The sequence below is a fragment of the Engystomops pustulosus genome, chromosome 9 (genome assembly GCF_040894005.1).
Source record: "Engystomops pustulosus chromosome 9, aEngPut4.maternal, whole genome shotgun sequence".
NCBI classification, from domain to species: Eukaryota; Metazoa; Chordata; class Amphibia; order Anura; family Leptodactylidae; genus Engystomops; species Engystomops pustulosus.
Window position 1 is genome coordinate 3,771,135 of NC_092419.1, and position 18,113 is coordinate 3,789,247.

General features: G+C 45.4%; 2 protein-coding genes across 5 annotated transcripts; one reads left to right on the forward strand and one right to left on the reverse strand.

Annotated features, from left to right (window-relative positions):
• Window positions 1-29: 29 nt before the first annotated feature.
• Window positions 30-11,593, reverse strand: PFDN6 (prefoldin subunit 6). 3 transcript variants are annotated; one of them, XM_072125446.1, is made up of 5 exons: window positions 11,472-11,593; window positions 9,976-10,039; window positions 8,578-8,648; window positions 6,433-6,557; window positions 30-205 (listed from the first exon to the last, which is right to left on the reverse strand). In XM_072125446.1, exons 2-5 carry the CDS (start codon window positions 10,037-10,039, stop codon window positions 85-87), a joined length of 381 nt encoding a protein of 126 aa, XP_071981547.1. In that variant the 5' UTR covers window positions 11,472-11,593; the 3' UTR covers window positions 30-84. The 3 variants fall into 3 exon arrangements, with proteins under 3 accessions (XP_071981547.1, XP_071981549.1, XP_071981548.1); XM_072125448.1 differs by lacking the exon at window positions 11,472-11,593 and adding an exon at window positions 11,387-11,411; XM_072125447.1 differs by lacking the exon at window positions 11,472-11,593 and adding an exon at window positions 11,298-11,389.
• On the forward strand, window positions 11,529-17,607 carry B3GALT4 (beta-1,3-galactosyltransferase 4). 2 transcript variants are annotated; one of them, XM_072125444.1, is made up of 2 exons: window positions 11,529-11,652; window positions 15,053-17,607. In XM_072125444.1, the coding sequence occupies exon 2, from the start codon at window positions 15,768-15,770 to the stop codon at window positions 16,812-16,814; it is 1,047 nt and encodes a 348-aa protein (XP_071981545.1). In that variant the 5' UTR covers window positions 11,529-11,652; window positions 15,053-15,767; the 3' UTR covers window positions 16,815-17,607. The 2 variants fall into 2 exon arrangements, with proteins under 2 accessions (XP_071981545.1, XP_071981546.1); XM_072125445.1 differs by having other exon boundaries at window positions 11,645-11,699.
• Window positions 17,608-18,113: the final 506 nt, after the last annotated feature.

Consider the following 18,113-nt stretch of genomic DNA (forward strand, 5'->3'; position numbering starts at 1 on the left):
GTACTTATAGCAGACACAGACATAACATGGCGTTGGGTGAATACATTTATTACAGCCCCTCCCTGTGACATAGATAAGGACCCCTCAGGCCTTGGCCGCCCCCTTGCCCTGCGCCCGCTGGTATTCCTGCTGCAGCTTGGCCAGGGCGGTGCGCTGCTGCTCGGATCGCTGCTCCAGGTCCTTGAGGACAGTCTCGTATCGCTTTCTGTGACAGGGAATAAAGAGACACAGAATAAGAGACACAACATCAGGGAAACACGGTGCGGGGCCGGGGGCCGGTGTCTGCCATGTAATCCCTGCAGGGGTCACCCAATTGTGTCTCCAGCAAAACTCCGACTCCTGACATGATGGGAGTCGTATTACGGCAGCAGCCGGAGACCAATCCTCTAAAGGGTTAAATGGATTGGACCGAGATATAAAGATCTTGAATGGAGCGGAGGTGATAGCCCCCAATATACGAGGGTGCGCGGCTTTACTACAGCGAGGACCGGACTATAACCCCTCCCCCCCCATGTGTAATTACATCTATATACTGTATACACCTCCACTATATATACTCCCATCTCTCCATGTATATACTGTATACACCTCCACTATATATACTCCCATCTCTCCATGTATATACTGTATACACCTCCACTATATATACTCCCATCTCTCCATGTATATACTGTATACACCTCCACTATATATACTCCCATCTCTCCATGTATATACTGTATACACCTCCACTATATATACTCCCATCTCTCCATGTATATACTGTATACACCTCCACTATATATACTCACATCTCTCCATGTATATACTGTATACACCTCCACTATATATACTCCCATCTCTCCATGTATATACTGTATACACCTCCACTATATATACTCACATCTCTCCATGTATATACTGTATACACCTCCACTATATATACTCCCATCTCTCCATGTATATACTGTATACACCTCCACTATATATACTCACATCTCTCCATGTATATACTGTATACACCTCCACTATATATACTCACATCTCTCCATGTATATACTGTATACACCTCCACTATATATACTCCCATCTCTCCATGTATATACTGTATACACCTCCACTATATATACTCACATCTCTCCATGTATATACTGTATACACCTCCACTATATATACTCCCATCTCTCCATGTATATACTGTATACACCTCCACTATATATACTCCCATCTCTCCATGTATATACAGTATACACCTCCACTATATATACTCACATCTCTCCATGTATATACCGTATACACCTCCACTATATATACTCACATCTCTCCATGTATATACTGTATACACCTCCACTATATATACTCACATCTCTCCATGTATATACTGTATACACCTCCACTATATATACTCACATCTCTCCATGTATATACTGTATACACCTCCACTATATATACTCACATCTCTCCGTGTATATACTGTATACACCTCCACTATATATACTCACATCTCTCCATGTATATACCTCCACTATATATACTCCCATCTCTCCCTGTATATACTGTATACACCTCCACTATATATACTCCCATCTCTCCATGTATATACTGTATACACCTCCACTATATATACTCACATCTCTCCATGTATATACTGTATACACCTCCACTATATATACTCCCATCTCTCCATGTATATACTGTATACACCTCCACTATATATACTCACATCTCTCCATGTATATACCGTATACACCTCCACTATATATACTCACATCTCTCCATGTATATACTGTATACACCTCCACTATATATACTCACATCTCTCCGTGTATATACTGTATACACCTCCACTATATATACTCACATCTCTCCATGTATATACCTCCACTATATATACTCCCATCTCTCCCTGTATATACTGTATACACCTCCACTATATATACTCCCATCTCTCCATGTATATACTGTATACACCTCCACTATATATACTCACATCTCTCCATGTATATACCGTATACACCTCCACTATATATACTCCCATCTCTCCATGTATATACTGTATACACCTCCACTATATATACTCACATCTCTCCATGTATATACTGTATATACCTCCACTATATATACACTCACATCTCTCCATGTATATACTGTATACACCTCCACTATATATACTCACATCTCTCCATGTATATACTGTATACACCTCCACTATATATACTCACATCTCTCCATGTATATACTGTATACACCTCCACTATATATACTCACATCTCTCCATGTATATACTGTATACACCTCCACTATATATACTCACATCTCTCCATGTATATACTGTATACACCTCCACTATATATACTCACATCTCTCCATGTATATACTGTATACACCTCCACTATATATACTCACATCTCTCCATGTATATACTGTATACACCTCCACTATATATACTCACATCTCTCCGTGTATATACTGTATACACCTCCACTATATATACTCACATCTCTCCATGTATATACTGTATACACCTCCACTATATATACTCACATCTCTCCGTGTATATACTGTATACACCTCCACTATATATACTCACATCTCTCCGTGTATATACTGTATACACCTCCACTATATATACTCACATCTCTCCCTGTATATACTGTATACACCTCCACTATATATACTCACATCTCTCCGTGTATATACTGTATACACCTCCACTAAATATACTCACATCTCTCCGTGTATATACTGTATACACCTCCACTATATATACTCACTTCTCTCCATGTATACACCTCCACTATATATACTCACATCTCTCCATGTATACACCTCCACTATATATACTCACATCTCTCCATGTATATACTGTATACACCTCCACTATATATACTCACATCTCTCCATGTATATACTGTATACACCTCCACTATATATACTCACATCTCTCCATGTATATACTGTATACACCTCCACTATATATACTCACATCTCTCCATGTATATACTGTATACACCTCCACTATATATACTCACATCTCTCCATGTATATACTGTATACACCTCCACTATATATACTCACATCTCTCCATGTATATACTGTATACACCTCCAATATATATACTCACATCTCTCCATGTATATACTGTATACACCTCCAATATATATACTCCCATCTCTCCATGTATATACCGTATACACCTCCACTTTATATACTCACATCTCTCCATGTATATACTGTATACACCTCCACTATAAATATACTCCCATCTCTCCATGTATATACTGTATACACCTCCACTATATATACTCACATCTCTCCATGTATATACTGTATACACCTCCAATATATATACTCCCATCTCTCCATGTATATACTGTATACACCTCCACTATATATACTCCCATCTCTCCATGTATATACTGTATACACCTCCACTATATATACTCCCATCTCTCCATGTATATACTGTATACACCTCCACTATATATACTCCCATCTCTCCATGTATATACTGTATACACCTCCACTATATATACTCACATCTCTCCATGTATACACCTCCACTATATATACTCACATCTCTCCGTGTATATCCTGTATACACCTCCACTATATATACTCACATCTCTCCATGTATATACTGTATACACCTCCACTTTATATACTCACATCTCTCCATGTATATACTGTATACACCTCCACTATAAATATACTCCCATCTCTCCATGTATATACTGTATACACCTCCACTATATATACTCACATCTCTCCATGTATATACTGTATACACCTCCACTATATATACTCACATCTCTCCATGTATACACCTCCACTATATATACTCACATCTCTCCGTGTATATCCTGTATACACCTCCACTATATATACTCACATCTCTCCATGTATATACTGTATACACCTCCACTTTATATACTCACATCTCTCCATGTATATACTGTATACACCTCCACTATATATACTCACATCTCTCCATGTATATACTGTATACACCTCCACTATATATACTCACATCTCTCCATGTATATACTGTATACACCTCCACTATATATATACTCACATCTCTCCATGTATATACTGTATACACCTCCACTATATATACTCACATCTCTCCATGTATATACTGTAAACACCTCCACTATATATATACTCACATCTCTCCATGTATATACTGTATACACCTCCACTATATATACTCACATCTCTCCATGTATATACTGTAAACACCTCCACTATATATACTCACATCTCTCCATGTATATACCGTATACACCTCCACTATATATACTCCCATCTCTCCATGTATATACTGTAAACACCTCCACTATATATACTCACATCTCTCCATGTATATACTGTATACACCTCCACTATATATACTCACATCTCTCCATGTATATACTGTATACACCTCCACTATATATACTCACATCTCTCCATGTATATACTGTATACACCTCCACTATATATACTCACATCTCTCCATGTATATACTGTATACACCTCCACTATATATACTCACATCTCTCCGTGTATACACCTCCACTATATATATACTCACATCTCTCCGTGTATATACTGTATACACCTCCACTATATATACTCACATCTCTCCATGTATATACTGTAAACACCTCCACTATATATACTCACATCTCTCCATGTATATACTGTATACACCTCCACTATATATACTCACATCTCTCCATGTATATACTGTATACACCTCCACTATATATACTCCCATCTCTCCATGTATATACTGTATACACCTCCACTATATATACTCCCATCTCTCCATGTATATACTGTAAACACCTCCACTATATATACTCACATCTCTCCATGTATATACTGTATACACCTCCACTATATATACTCACATCTCTCCGTGTATACACCTCCACTATATATATACTCACATCTCTCCGTGTATATACTGTATACACCTCCACTATATATACTCCCATCTCTCCATGTATATACTGTAAACACCTCCACTATATATACTCACATCTCTCCATGTATATACTGTATACACCTCCACTATATATACTCACATCTCTCCATGTATATACTGTATACACCTCCACTATATATACTCACATCTCTCCGTGTATACACCTCCACTATATATATACTCACATCTCTCCGTGTATATACTGTATACACCTCCACTATATATACTCACATCTCTCCATGTATATACTGTAAACACCTCCACTATATATACTCACATCTCTCCATGTATATACTGTATACACCTCCACTATATATACTCACATCTCTCCGTGTATATACCGTATACACCTCCACTATATATACTCACATCTCTCCGTGTATATCCTGTATACACCTCCACTATATATACTCACATCTCTCCATGTATATACCGTATACACCTCCACTATATATACTCACATCTCTCCGTGTATATACTGTATACACCTCCACTATATATACTCACATCTCTCCATGTATATACTGTATACACCTCCACTATATATACTCACATCTCTCCATGTATATACTGTATACACCTCCACTATATATACTCACATCTCTCCATGTATATACTGTATACACCTCCACTATATATACTCACATCTCTCCATGTATATACTGTATACACCTCCACTATATATACTTACATCTCTCCATGTATATACTGTATACACCTCCACTATATATACTCCCATCTCTCCATGTATATACCGTATACACCTCCACTATATATACTCCCATCTCTCCATGTATATACCGTATACACCTCCACTATATATACTCACATCTCTCCGTGTATATACTGTATACACCTCCACTATATATACTCACATCTCTCCATGTATATACTGTATACACCTCCACTATATATACTCACATCTCTCCATGTATATACTGTATACACCTCCACTATATATACTCACATCTCTCCGTGTATATCCTGTATACACCTCCACTATATATACTCACATCTCTCCATGTATATACTGTATACACCTCCACTATATATACTCACATCTCTCCGTGTATATCCTGTATACACCTCCACTATATATACTCACATCTCTCCATGTATATACTGTATACACCTCCACTATATATACTCACATCTCTCCGTGTATATCCTGTATACACCTCCACTATATATACTCACATCTCTCCATGTATATACCGTATACACCTCCACTATATATACACTCACATCTCTCCATGTATATACCGTATACACCTCCACTATATATACTCACATCTCTCCATGTATATACTGTATACACCTCCACTATATATACTCCCATCTCTCCATGTATATACTGTATACACCTCCACTATATATACTCACATCTCTCCATGTATATACTGTATACACCTCCACTATATATACTCACATCTCTCCATGTATATACCGTATACACCTCCACTATATATACTCACATCTCTCCATTGATATACTGGAGCCTCTTGTCCACCGTGGACTTTGCTTCTTCTAAATCTTGTTTCACCAGGACCGGCCCGATAAGTTTATACACCGTGTTACTGTCATCCAGCAGAACCAACTCCTGGAAGAGGAAGAGAATATATAATAATATATAATACACCGACACTGCTGCTATACAACTCTATGCTATAGACACCGCCCTGCACAAGGAGATTACAGGTTCTGTACAATGTCAGAGATGATGTGTGACCTGTAGGGTGACCCTTCCATGGTCATAGGGGCAGCACCCATCACAGACAATCATAAAATCCTGCTGTGCATGACCAATGGATACACCCCAGTATATAATACACGTAGGGAGGGATACACCCCAGTATATAATACCCGTAGGGACGGATACACCCCAGTATATAAAACACGTAGGGACGATACACCCCAGTATATAATACACGTAGGGACGGATACACCCCAGTATATAATACCCATAGGGACGGATACGTCCCAGTATATAATACACGTAGGGACGGATACACCCCAGTATATAATACCCGTAGGGACGGATACACCCCAGTATATAATACACGATGGATGTCTCATCACCACAATGTAATACAATCATTTCCTTAGACGTCATTCTTTATTTCTGCTTTATTCATTAACCCCTTCTGCGACACATGCAGGAAATTATACTCCAGAGCTGCACTCACTATTCTGCTGCTGGTGCAGTCACTGTGTACATACATGACATTACTTATCCTGTACGGATCCTGAGTTACATCCTGTATTATACTCCAGAGCTGCACTCACTATTCTGCTGCTGGTGCAGTCACTGTGTACATACATGACATTACTTATCCTGTACTGATCCTGAGTTACATCCTGTATTATACCCCAGAGATGCACTCACTATTCTGCTGCTGGTGCAGTCACTGTGTACATACATGACATTACTTATCCTGTACTGATCCTGAGTTACATCCTGTATTATACCCCAGAGCTGCACTCACTATTCTGCTGCTGGTGCAGTCACTGTGTACATACATGACATTACTTATCCTGTACTGATCCTGAGTTACATCCTGTATTATACCCCAGAGATGCACTCACTATTCTGCTGCTGGTGCAGTCACTGTGTACATACATGACATTACTTATCCTGTACTGATCCTGAGTTATATCCTGTATTATACCCCAGAGCTGCACTCACTATTCTGCTGCTGGTGCAGTCACTGTGTACATACATGCCATTACTTATCCTGTACTGATCCCGAGTTACATCCTGTATTATACCCCAGAGCTGCACTCACTATTCTGCTGCTGGTGCAGTCACTGTGTACATACATGACATTACTTATCCTGTACTGATCCTGAGTTACATCCTGTATTATACCCCAGAGCTGCACTCACTATTCTGCTGCTGGTGCAGTCACTGTGTACATACATGACATTACTTATCCTGTACTGATCCTGAGTTACATCCTGTATTATACTCCAGAGCTGCACTCACTATTCTGCTGCTGGTGCAGTCACTGTGTACATACATGACATTACTTATCCTGTACTGATCCTGAGTTACATCCTGTATTATACCCCAGAGCTGCACTCACTATTCTGCTGCTGGTGCAGTCACTGTGTACATACATGACATTACTTATCCTGTACTGATCCTGAGTTACATCCTGTATTATACTCCAGAGCTACACTCACTATGCTGCTGCTGGTGCAGTCACTGTGTACATACATGACATTACTTATCCTGTACTGATCCTGAGTTACATCCTGTATTATACCCCAGAGCTGCACTCACTATTCTGGATAGTGGATTTTCACAATGTTACCAAACAACAAGGATCCCTAGAGAAACCCTCCTAAAGCAGAAGCAATCACTTTAAGTACAGGGTTCACTCCTCCTGTACCAGACACGTTCAGTCCTTTCAAAACCAACAAGGAAATTTACAGACTTCATGGACCAGACATATGGGCATTAGAGGAGGGGTAACCCACACACATTACAAGAAATTCCCAATAAAAGTTTGCACTGGATAAGAGAGACACAATCCATGGACACGGTTCCCGCAGCCATAGTTATCTTATCCTGGCGATACGCAGGGACCCCCGGCCGGGGGCATCATGTCACTCACCTCTTTCACTATGTTGTTCTCGGTGAGCTGAGCCTCTAGTTTCTGTCGGGCAGACATACTGCTGCTGATATCTGGAGGGAGAGGAAGCAGGAAGATGGATACAATCTCTAGCAGTGCAGGATTCTATCATCTGTGTAACTAATATATATATATACAGCTCCAATGGAAAGTGATGGGTCCTGGACCATTATACTAGCTCTTTACCTCTTGTGTCCCTCCTCATCCTCATAGACTGTAAGCTCTTGTGTCACCCCCTCATCCTCATAGACTGTAAGCTCTTGTGTCACCCCCTCATCCTCATAGACTGTAAGCTCCTGTGTCACCCCCTCATCCTCATAGACTGTAAGCTCTTGTGTCACCCCCTCATCCTCATAGACTGTAAGCTCTTGTATCACCCCCTCATCCTCATAAACTGTAAGCTCTTGTGTCACCCCCTCATCCTCATAGACTGTAAGCTCTTGTATCACCCCCTCATCCTCATAGACTGTAAGCTCTTGTGTCACACCCTCATCCTCATAGACTGTAAGCTCTTGTGTCACCCCCTCATCCTCATAGACTGTAAGCTCTAGTGTCCCCCCTCATCCTCATAGACTGTAAGCTCTTGTGTCCCCCTAATCCTCGTAGACTGTAAGCTCTTGTGTCCCCCCCCCTCATCATCATAGACTGTAAGCTCTTGTGTCCCCCCTCATCCTCATAGACTGTAAGCTCTTGTGTCACCCCCTCATCCTCATAGACTGTAAGCTCTTGTGTCCTCCTCATCCTCATAGACTGTAAGCTCTTGTGTCCCCCGCATCCTCATAGACTGTAAGCTCTTGTGTCATCCCCTCATCCTCATAGACTGTAAGCTCTTGTGTCCCTCCTCATCCTCATAGACTGTAAGCTCTTGTGTCCCCCCTCATCCTCATAGACTGTAAGCTCTTGTGTCCCCCGCATCCTCATAGACTGTAAGCTCTTGTGTCCCCCCTCATCCTCATAGACTGTAAGCTCTTGTGTCTCCCCTCATCCTCATAGACTGTAAGCTCTTGTGTCCTCCCTCATCCTCATAGACTATAAGCTCCTGTGTCACCTCCTCATCCTCATAGACTGTAAGCTCTTGTGTCCCCCTCATCCTCATAGACTGTAAGCTCTTGTGTCCTCCCTCATCCTCATAGACTATAAGCTCCTGTGTCACCTCCTCATCCTCATAGACTGTAAGCTCTCGTGTCACCTCCTCATCCTCATAGACTGTAAGCTCTTGTGTCCTCCTCATCCTCATAGACTATAAGCTCCTGTGTCACCTCCTCATCCTCATAGACTGTAAGCTCTTGTGTCCTCCTCATCCTCATAGACTATAAGCTCCTGTGTCACCTCCTCATCGTCATAGACTGTAAGCTCCTGTGTCCCCCCCGGAGTCGTTACCTTTCTGCACCTGCTGGTACTTGGTGACCTCCGCCTGCAGCTTCTCCTGTAGTTGTGCAGCCATCTGTGAGCAGAGAGAAGTCTCAGCCTCGTGTACATTGTATCACTGATCTATAGTCAGGAGCAGCGGCCATCACCTGTGCTGTTATGGGGGAGTATTATAGGGGTCACTGTTATGGTGGGGTGTAGATGACACATATGGGGGCAGTTTTATAGAGGGTCACCATCATTTGGGTCACTGTTATGGGGTGTATTATGGGGGCAGTATCACAGGGGTCACAGTTATGGGGTGTGTTATGAGGGCAGTATCACTGGGGTCACAGTTATGGGGTGTGTTATGAGGGCAGTATCACTGGGGTCACAGTTATGGGGTGTGTTATAAGGGCAGTATCACTGGGGATCACAGTTATTGGGTGTATTATGGGGGGCAGTATCACTGGGGTCACAGTTATGGGGTGTATTATAGGGGGCAGTATCACTGGGGTCACAGCTATGGGGTGTATTATGGGGGGGCAGTATCACTAGGGTCACAGTTATGGGGTGTATTATGGGGGGGCAGCATCACTGGGGTCACAGTTGTGGGGTGTATTATGGGGGGCAGTATCACTGGGGTCACAGTTGTGGGGTGTATTATGGGGGGAAGTATCACTGGGGTCACAGTTGTGGGGTGTATTATGGGGGGCAGTATCACTGGGGTCACAGTTGTGGGGTGTATTATGGGGGGCAGTATCACTGGGGTCACAGTTGTGGGGTGTATTATGGGGGGAAGTATCACTGGGGTCACAGTTATGGGGTGTATTATGGGGGAAGTATCACTGGGGTCACAGTTATGGGGTGTATTATGGGGGGCAGTATCACTGGGGTCACAGTTATGGGGTGTATTATGGGGGCAGTATCACTGGGGTCACAGTTATGGGGTGTATTATGGGGGCAGTATCACTGGGGTCACAGTTATGGGGTGTATTATGGGGGGCAGTATCACTGGGGTCACAGTTATGGGGTGTATTATGGGGGGCAGTATCACTGGGGTCACAGTTATGGGGTGTATTATGGGGGGCAGTATCACTGGGGTCACAGTTATGGGGTGTATTATGGGGGCAGTATCACTGGGGTCACAGTTATGGGGTGTATTATGGGGGGCAGTATCACAGGGGTCACAGTTATGGGGTGTATTATGGGGGGAAGTATCACTGGGGTCACGGTAATGGGGGGAGGTGTAGATGACACATTTGGGGTGTATTATCATTGGGGTCACGGTAATGGGGGGAGGTGTAGATGACACATTTGGGGTGTATTATCATTGGGGACACTTGTGCAGTGACCTCTCAGCTCTGAGCTGTTGTCAGTGTGACCAGGGACCCCCTATGTAACCGCTATGGGGGGCTCCGGCCGTGCTCCGCGCAGTAACTACATAGAAACGGCGTTCAAGGCGCCATTGCCGGATCGAGTCTCCCCTCCTCCTGCGGTACCGCACCCGCCTCACATTCACACGTTACCGTTATTCTGTCCACACGCGGGGCCCGTCCTAACCGTCACCCGGAAGCAGTTCCCCTACTTCCGCCTTCCTGCGGTCACTATGGAGATCTCCTGCTAGCCCCGCCCTGCTGTCAGGACTGGATTTGCGCAACTTTATTATAAAGAGACGAGAGGACAAGAGACAAAGCGCGGAGAGGAAGGGTAAGCGTCCGGGACTGACCCCCATGTGACCCCGATACTGATACATTGTATGTCCTGTCACCCCCCCTGATACTGATACATTGTATGTCCTGTCCCCCCCCGATACTGATACATTGTATGTCCTGTCACCCCCCCCCTGATACTGATACATTGTATGTCCTGTCCCCCCCTGATACTGATACATTGTATGTCCTGTCCCCCCTGATACTGATACATTGTATGCCCTGCCCCCCCCTGATACTGATACATTGTATGCCCTGCCCCCCCCTGATACTGATACATTGTATGCCCTGCCCCCCCCTGATACTGATACATTGTATGCCCTGCCCCCCCCTGATACTGATACATTGTATGTCCTGTCACCCCCTGATACTGATACATTGTATGTCCTGTCACCCCCTGATACTGATACATTGTATGTCCTGTCACCCCCCTGATACTGATACATTGTATGTCCTGTCCCCCCCCTGATACTGATACATTGTATGTCCTGTCCCCCCCCTGATACTGATACATTGTATGTCCTGTCCCCCCCTGATACTGATACATTGTATGTCCTGTCACCCCCCCCCCTGATACTGATACATTGTATGTCCTGTCACCCCCCCTGATACTGATACATTGTATGTCCTGTCCCCCCCCTGATACTGATACATTGTATGTCCTGTCCCCCCCCTGATACTGATACATTGTATGTCCTGTCCCCCCCCCCTGATACTGATACATTGTACGTCCTGTCACCCCCCCTGATACTGATACATTGTATGTCCTGTCGCCCCCCCTGATACTGATACATTGTATGCCCTGCCCCCCGATACTGATACATTGTATGTCCTGTCACCCCCCCTGATACTGATACATTGTATGCCCTGCCCCCCTGATACTGATACATTGTATGCCCTGCCCCCCCTGATACTGATACATTGTATGTCCTGCCCCCCTGATACTGATACATTGTATGTCATGCCCCCCCTGATACTGATACATTGTATGTCATGCCCCCCCTGATACTGATACATTGTATGTCATGCCCCCCCTGATACTGATACATTGTATGTCATGCCCCCCCTGATACTGATACATTGTATGTCATGCCCCCCCTGATACTGATACATTGTATGTCATGCCCCCCTGATACTGATACATTGTATGTCCTGTCCCCCCCCCTGATACTGATACATTGTATGTCCTGTCACCCCCCCCCCTGATACTGATACATTGTATGTCCTGTCACCCCCCCCCCTGATACTGATACATTGTATGTCCTGTCACCCCCCCTGATACTGATACATTGTATGTCCTGTCACCCCCCCTGATACTGATACATTGTATGTCCTGTCACCTCCTGATACTGATACATTGTATGTCCTGTCCCCCCTGATACTGATACATTGTATGTCCTGTCCCCCCCTGATACTGATACATTGTATGTCCTGTCACCCCCCCCCCTGATACTGATACATTGTATGTCCTGTCACCCCCCCCTGATACTGATACATTGTATGTCCTGTCACCCCCCCCCTGATACTGATACATTGTATGTCCTGTCACCCCCCCCCCTGATACTGATACATTGTATGTCCTGTCACCCCCCCCCTGATACTGATACATTGTATGTTCTGTCACCCCCCCCCTGATACTGATACATTGTATGTCCTGTCACCTCCTGATACTGATACATTGTATGTCCTGTCACCCCCCTGATACTGATACATTGTATGTCCTGTCACCTCCTGATACTGATACATTGTATGTCCTGTCACCCCCCCCTGATACTGATACATTGTATGTCCTGTCACCCCCCTGATACTGATACATTGTATGTCCTGTCACCTCCTGATACTGATACATTGTATGTCCTGTCACCCCCCCCTGATACTGATACATTGTATGTCCTGTCACCCCCCCCCCTGATACTGATACATTGTATGTCCTGTCACCCCCCCCCTGATACTGATACATTGTATGTCCTGTCACCCCCCCTGATACTGATACATTGTATGTCCTGTCACCTCCTGATACTGATACATTGTATGTCCTGTCACCCCCCTGATACTGATACATTGTATGTCCTGTCACCTCCTGATACTGATACATTGTATGTCCTGTCACCCCCCTGATACTGATACATTGTATGTCCTGTCACCCCCCTGATACTGATACATTGTATGTCCTGTCACCCCCCTGATACTGATACATTGTATGTCCTGTCACCCCCCTGATACTGATACATTGTATGTCCTGTCACCCCCCCCCTGATACTGATACATTGTATGTCCTGTTACCCCCTGATACTGATACATTGTATGTCCTGTTACCCCCTGTCCTGTCCATGTCCTGGGTGCCCCCCCCCCCACCCTTGGGACCCTATATAATGGGTGACTGCTCCTGAGTATTGTGGGACTTGTGTTCTTTCAGGGCCTCCCCAGGGATTGTCCTGTATTATGATGGTCAGGGGTCACACATACAGTCCGGACCTCTATTCTGCCTCCTACATGGGGGTCCTGAGGGGAGACCCTCTTACATGTCCATGGACCCAGGATCTGAGATTTTATCCTTTGGTGCATTGGGGTATTTTATTCTCGGCTTTTCGCCCTGGTGTAAGGGGGTTCAAGGGGGCAGTGTAGTCACTGGGGACCCCCAATCCTGCAGTGTGAGCCCCCCAGCAGGCAGCGCCTCGTGTCTCTGCTTCTTGGGGTGTTACAGCCTGAGCTCATGGAGATTTGTTCTGCTTGAACCTGTGAACTGATGTGCGACCACCAGGGGCTCCACGTAGCCAATCATCCGGGAGAATCTGGTGGTACTTAAAGGGGAAGTCTACTTTTTTCCCCGGTGCATGGAGTGTGTCAGCAGTCGTCCGCTCCACCTCGTGCCTCCTCGCCCGCTGCCTCTCCCCATCCGCTCGCTCATTCCTTCCGTTTATACTCGGTTCTTGTGGATGGGACAAGTCCTGGCTGGAAGCTGCTGCCGCAGGACTCCATGAATAGTTGTAGTTCAGTAGTGACTCATAGCAGGGCCTTCTCCATCCTCCCGAATCATAGTCTTCCTCCTTCCTCACCACTGGGGTCACTATGGATACACTGCTTACTTGTATATATTACAATGGTGGGAGATCCGGTACATGAGAGGAACAGCTGCTCAACCTCCGTGGCATTCCTCACCACGGATAACGGCCAAAAGATAACGTGCAGGGGGGAGGTAGCGCCACATACTACCCCACCATTACACTGTGGTTTAGTGTTTTAGATCTCTTCTTGCAGTCATTGAATGGGGACATCATTGTTCATAATTCAGAGGTTAAAAACCAATTTACAGTAATACCTTTAACAGCTGAAGGTTTGTTACACTTGCCTCCTGATTCGCTGATGCAGTCACTTACTGTGTGTTCTTGTGTTTCTAGCTGCCTCTTCACCAGACGCCTGTATAAGACCCCAGAGACCCCTGAATGGCTCCCGCTGCTCCCCCATCACTGATGCAGATCCGGACCCTCACCCCCCACTGCAGCTGTATTGTGTGATATATAAGGAGACCCCGCTGCTCCCCCATCACTGATGCGGATCCGGACCCTCACCCCCGCTGTACCCGTATTCACCTCAGTCTGTGATATATAAGGAGACCCCCGCTGCTCCCCCATCACTGATGCAGATCCGGACCCTCACCCCCCACTGCAGCTGTATTGTGTGATATATAAGGAGACCCCGCTGCTCCCCCATCACTGATGCGGATCCGGACCCTCACCCCCGCTGTACCCGTATTCACCTCAGTCTGTGATATATAAGGAGACCCCCGCTGCTCCCCCATCACTGATGAGGATCCGGACCCTCACCCCCACTGCAGCCGTATTGTGTGATATATAAGGAGACCCCGCTGCTCCCACATCACTGATGCAGATCCGGACCCTCACCCCCACTGCAGCCGTATTGTGTGATATATAAGGAGACCCCACTGCTCCCCCATCACTGATGCAGATCCGGACCCTCACCCCCACTGCAGCCGTATTGTGTGATATATAAGGAGACCCCCGCTGCTCCCCCATCACTGATGCAGATCCGGACCCTCACCCCCACTGCAGCCGTATTGTGTGATATATAAGGAGACCCCCGCTGTCGGCCATCATGCTCCTATGTCCCACCGCCTGCCTGCGCCTTCTCCTCCTCCACCGCCGGCGCTGGCCGCTGCTCTTCCTGGGGGTCTCGCTGATACTTTTCTTCCAGGTCTCGGGGTACCTTGAGGAATTATTTTCTGGGATTCTTTCTATATTTTACTCCACACAATCTTATGTGTCACCTCGGGTTTTGAACGTCCCCATCCCCCCTTTCTTGCTGTCCCCCGCCAGCACCTGCTCGTCCCCCCCATTTCTGCTCATCTTAGTGTCCAGCGCCCCCACTCACAGAGACCGCAGGGACGCCATCCGCCAGACATGGGGGGGCCTGGCTTCTGCCACGGCATCCTCTTCTCTCACCCTCTTCGTCCTGGCCGTACCCAAGTCTCCAGAAGAACGGGCGGCTCTGATGCACGAGGCGGTGACCCACAGGGACATGATCCAAGCCAACTTCACCGACTCTTACCGCAACCTGACCCTGAAGACCATCACAGGACTGACCTGGGCCCTGGAGAAATGCAGAGGGGCCCGCTACCTGCTCAAGACCGACGATGACGTATTTGTCAACACATTGATTTTGACTCGATTCTTAAGAGGGGAAAGTGGCCCCCAGTATATGGGGAGGCTGCACTGGCACGTGAGGCCGGACAGGGACCCCGACAGTCGCCATTACGTTCCGCAGAAACTGTATGACGGGAAATATTTCCCTCCCTACTGCAGCGGTACCGGCTATATCCTGTCATATGACGCTGCTGGACTCATCCTGGAGCAGGTACGGAGTGGCCCGTGGCCCCCATTAGAGGACGTGTATGTGGGCATCTTGGCACAGGCAGCTGGCATCGCCCCGAGACACATTGCAAAGATTGCGGGATCTATGTCGGTGCCGCACAGTACCTGCTGCTATCGGACCATGTTCACATCTCACGGAATGACACCGAAGGGCATGCAGGAGGCCTGGAACATGCTGAAGGAGGCGGCGGAGCACTGGTGCCCCCCACTGGTCATGTTCTATTGTAAAGTATTTGGGCAGCTGGTGGAAAATGGAGAAGGGGTGCACTGAGGACGGGAGCGGATCACCAGCAGGCGCCCCATTGCAATGTGATATTATCGGAGCAGCAGGCGCCCCATTGCAATGTGATATTATCGGAGCAGCAGGCGCTTACACTCCCTGTGTGCATGAGGCCCAAACACATCAGTGTACAACGCTAAGCAGCTTTATACTCTACTCACATCCAAAGCTGAACGAGCGCGGAGCCTCATTTATACCTTGCAGTACTTTGTACGGTGCACAATGTCTTTCGTTTTTAAAGATAAAAGGCTTTAAATGTTATGCAAATGAGCCTGAGGGGCTCCAGGTTCCATAGGTTTGAATGGAGCCCCTCAGGCTCATTTGCATAACTTTAAAATCCTTTTTTTGGTAAAAACTAGGGCATAAGAAGAGCGGATCCTGCCAGAGGGGGCGCCCACCAGTAGGTCAGTGCTTGGTTTACAATCCTTCATCCTGGTGGTAGATGACCTTTAACCCCTTCAGGACGCTTATTTTCCCCATTGAGGGCTCATTTTCTGCGTTACACATTTTACTTTTCAGTATTGTTATTTATTATTTCATGTACCAGGAAGCTGGAAAAAAATCCAAATGTGGTGAAATTGGTCACAACGCGCATTTGGGTCACACTCTTGTTGTTACGACTTTCACTCTGCGCACCAAATGATATCTTTACTTTATTCTTTGGGTCGTGGCGATTACGGTGATACCACATTTATAGGTTTTATTGTGTGTCAATACATGTTCACCCATTAAAACAAGGCGTATGAACAAAAAGATTTGTTTCGCCGTCTTCTGGTGCCAATAACTTTTTCAGACTTCGGTGCACGGAGCTGGGGGAGGGGTCATTTTTTGGGAGATGATGTTTTCATTGCTACTATTTTGAGGATTGTGCGACCTTTTCATCACTTTTTATGTGCTGTAGAATGGTTTATTAGTTGCGTTTCGGACATTTGGGGGCTATTTTCCTTTATGGGGGTCACCGCTGGCAATATCAGTTTTTACATTTGGATAGATGGGGCATTTAAAGACGTGTCGACACCTCACGTGTTTGATTTTTACTGTTTATTTAGTTTTATATCAGTTCTAGGGAAAGGGGGGGGGGGGGGTTGAATTTTAAATTTTTTTTTTTTTCTTTTTAGACCCTGTAAGAAATACAATGTGCTGTACTGCAGTATACGGCGTTTTCACATAGAGCTCATTGTAACAAATTTTCAGGAACCACGCAACAGTTCTCCAATACAAAGACGGCGGCAACCACGTGTGATCGGTGCGACCACCGACCCCTGGTGTCTGCTGCAATATGCAGCCATC

Bases quoted from the DNA above. Each gene is read 5' to 3' on its own strand.
- PFDN6 (XM_072125446.1), bottom strand. From the start codon at position 10,039: ATGGCTGCACAACTACAGGAGAAGCTGCAGGCGGAGGTCACCAAGTAC. The intron at 6,558-8,577 runs GTGAGTGACATG...TTCCTCTTCCAG, and splicing joins AGAACAACATAGTGAAAGAG to GAGTTGGTTCTGCTGGATGA. The intron at 206-6,432 runs GTGAGTATATAT...TCCCTGTCACAG, and splicing joins CAGTATATCAATGGAGAGAT to AAAGCGATACGAGACTGTCC.
- B3GALT4 (XM_072125444.1), top strand. From the start codon at position 15,768: ATGCTCCTATGTCCCACCGCCTGCCTGCGCCTTCTCCTCCTCCACCGC.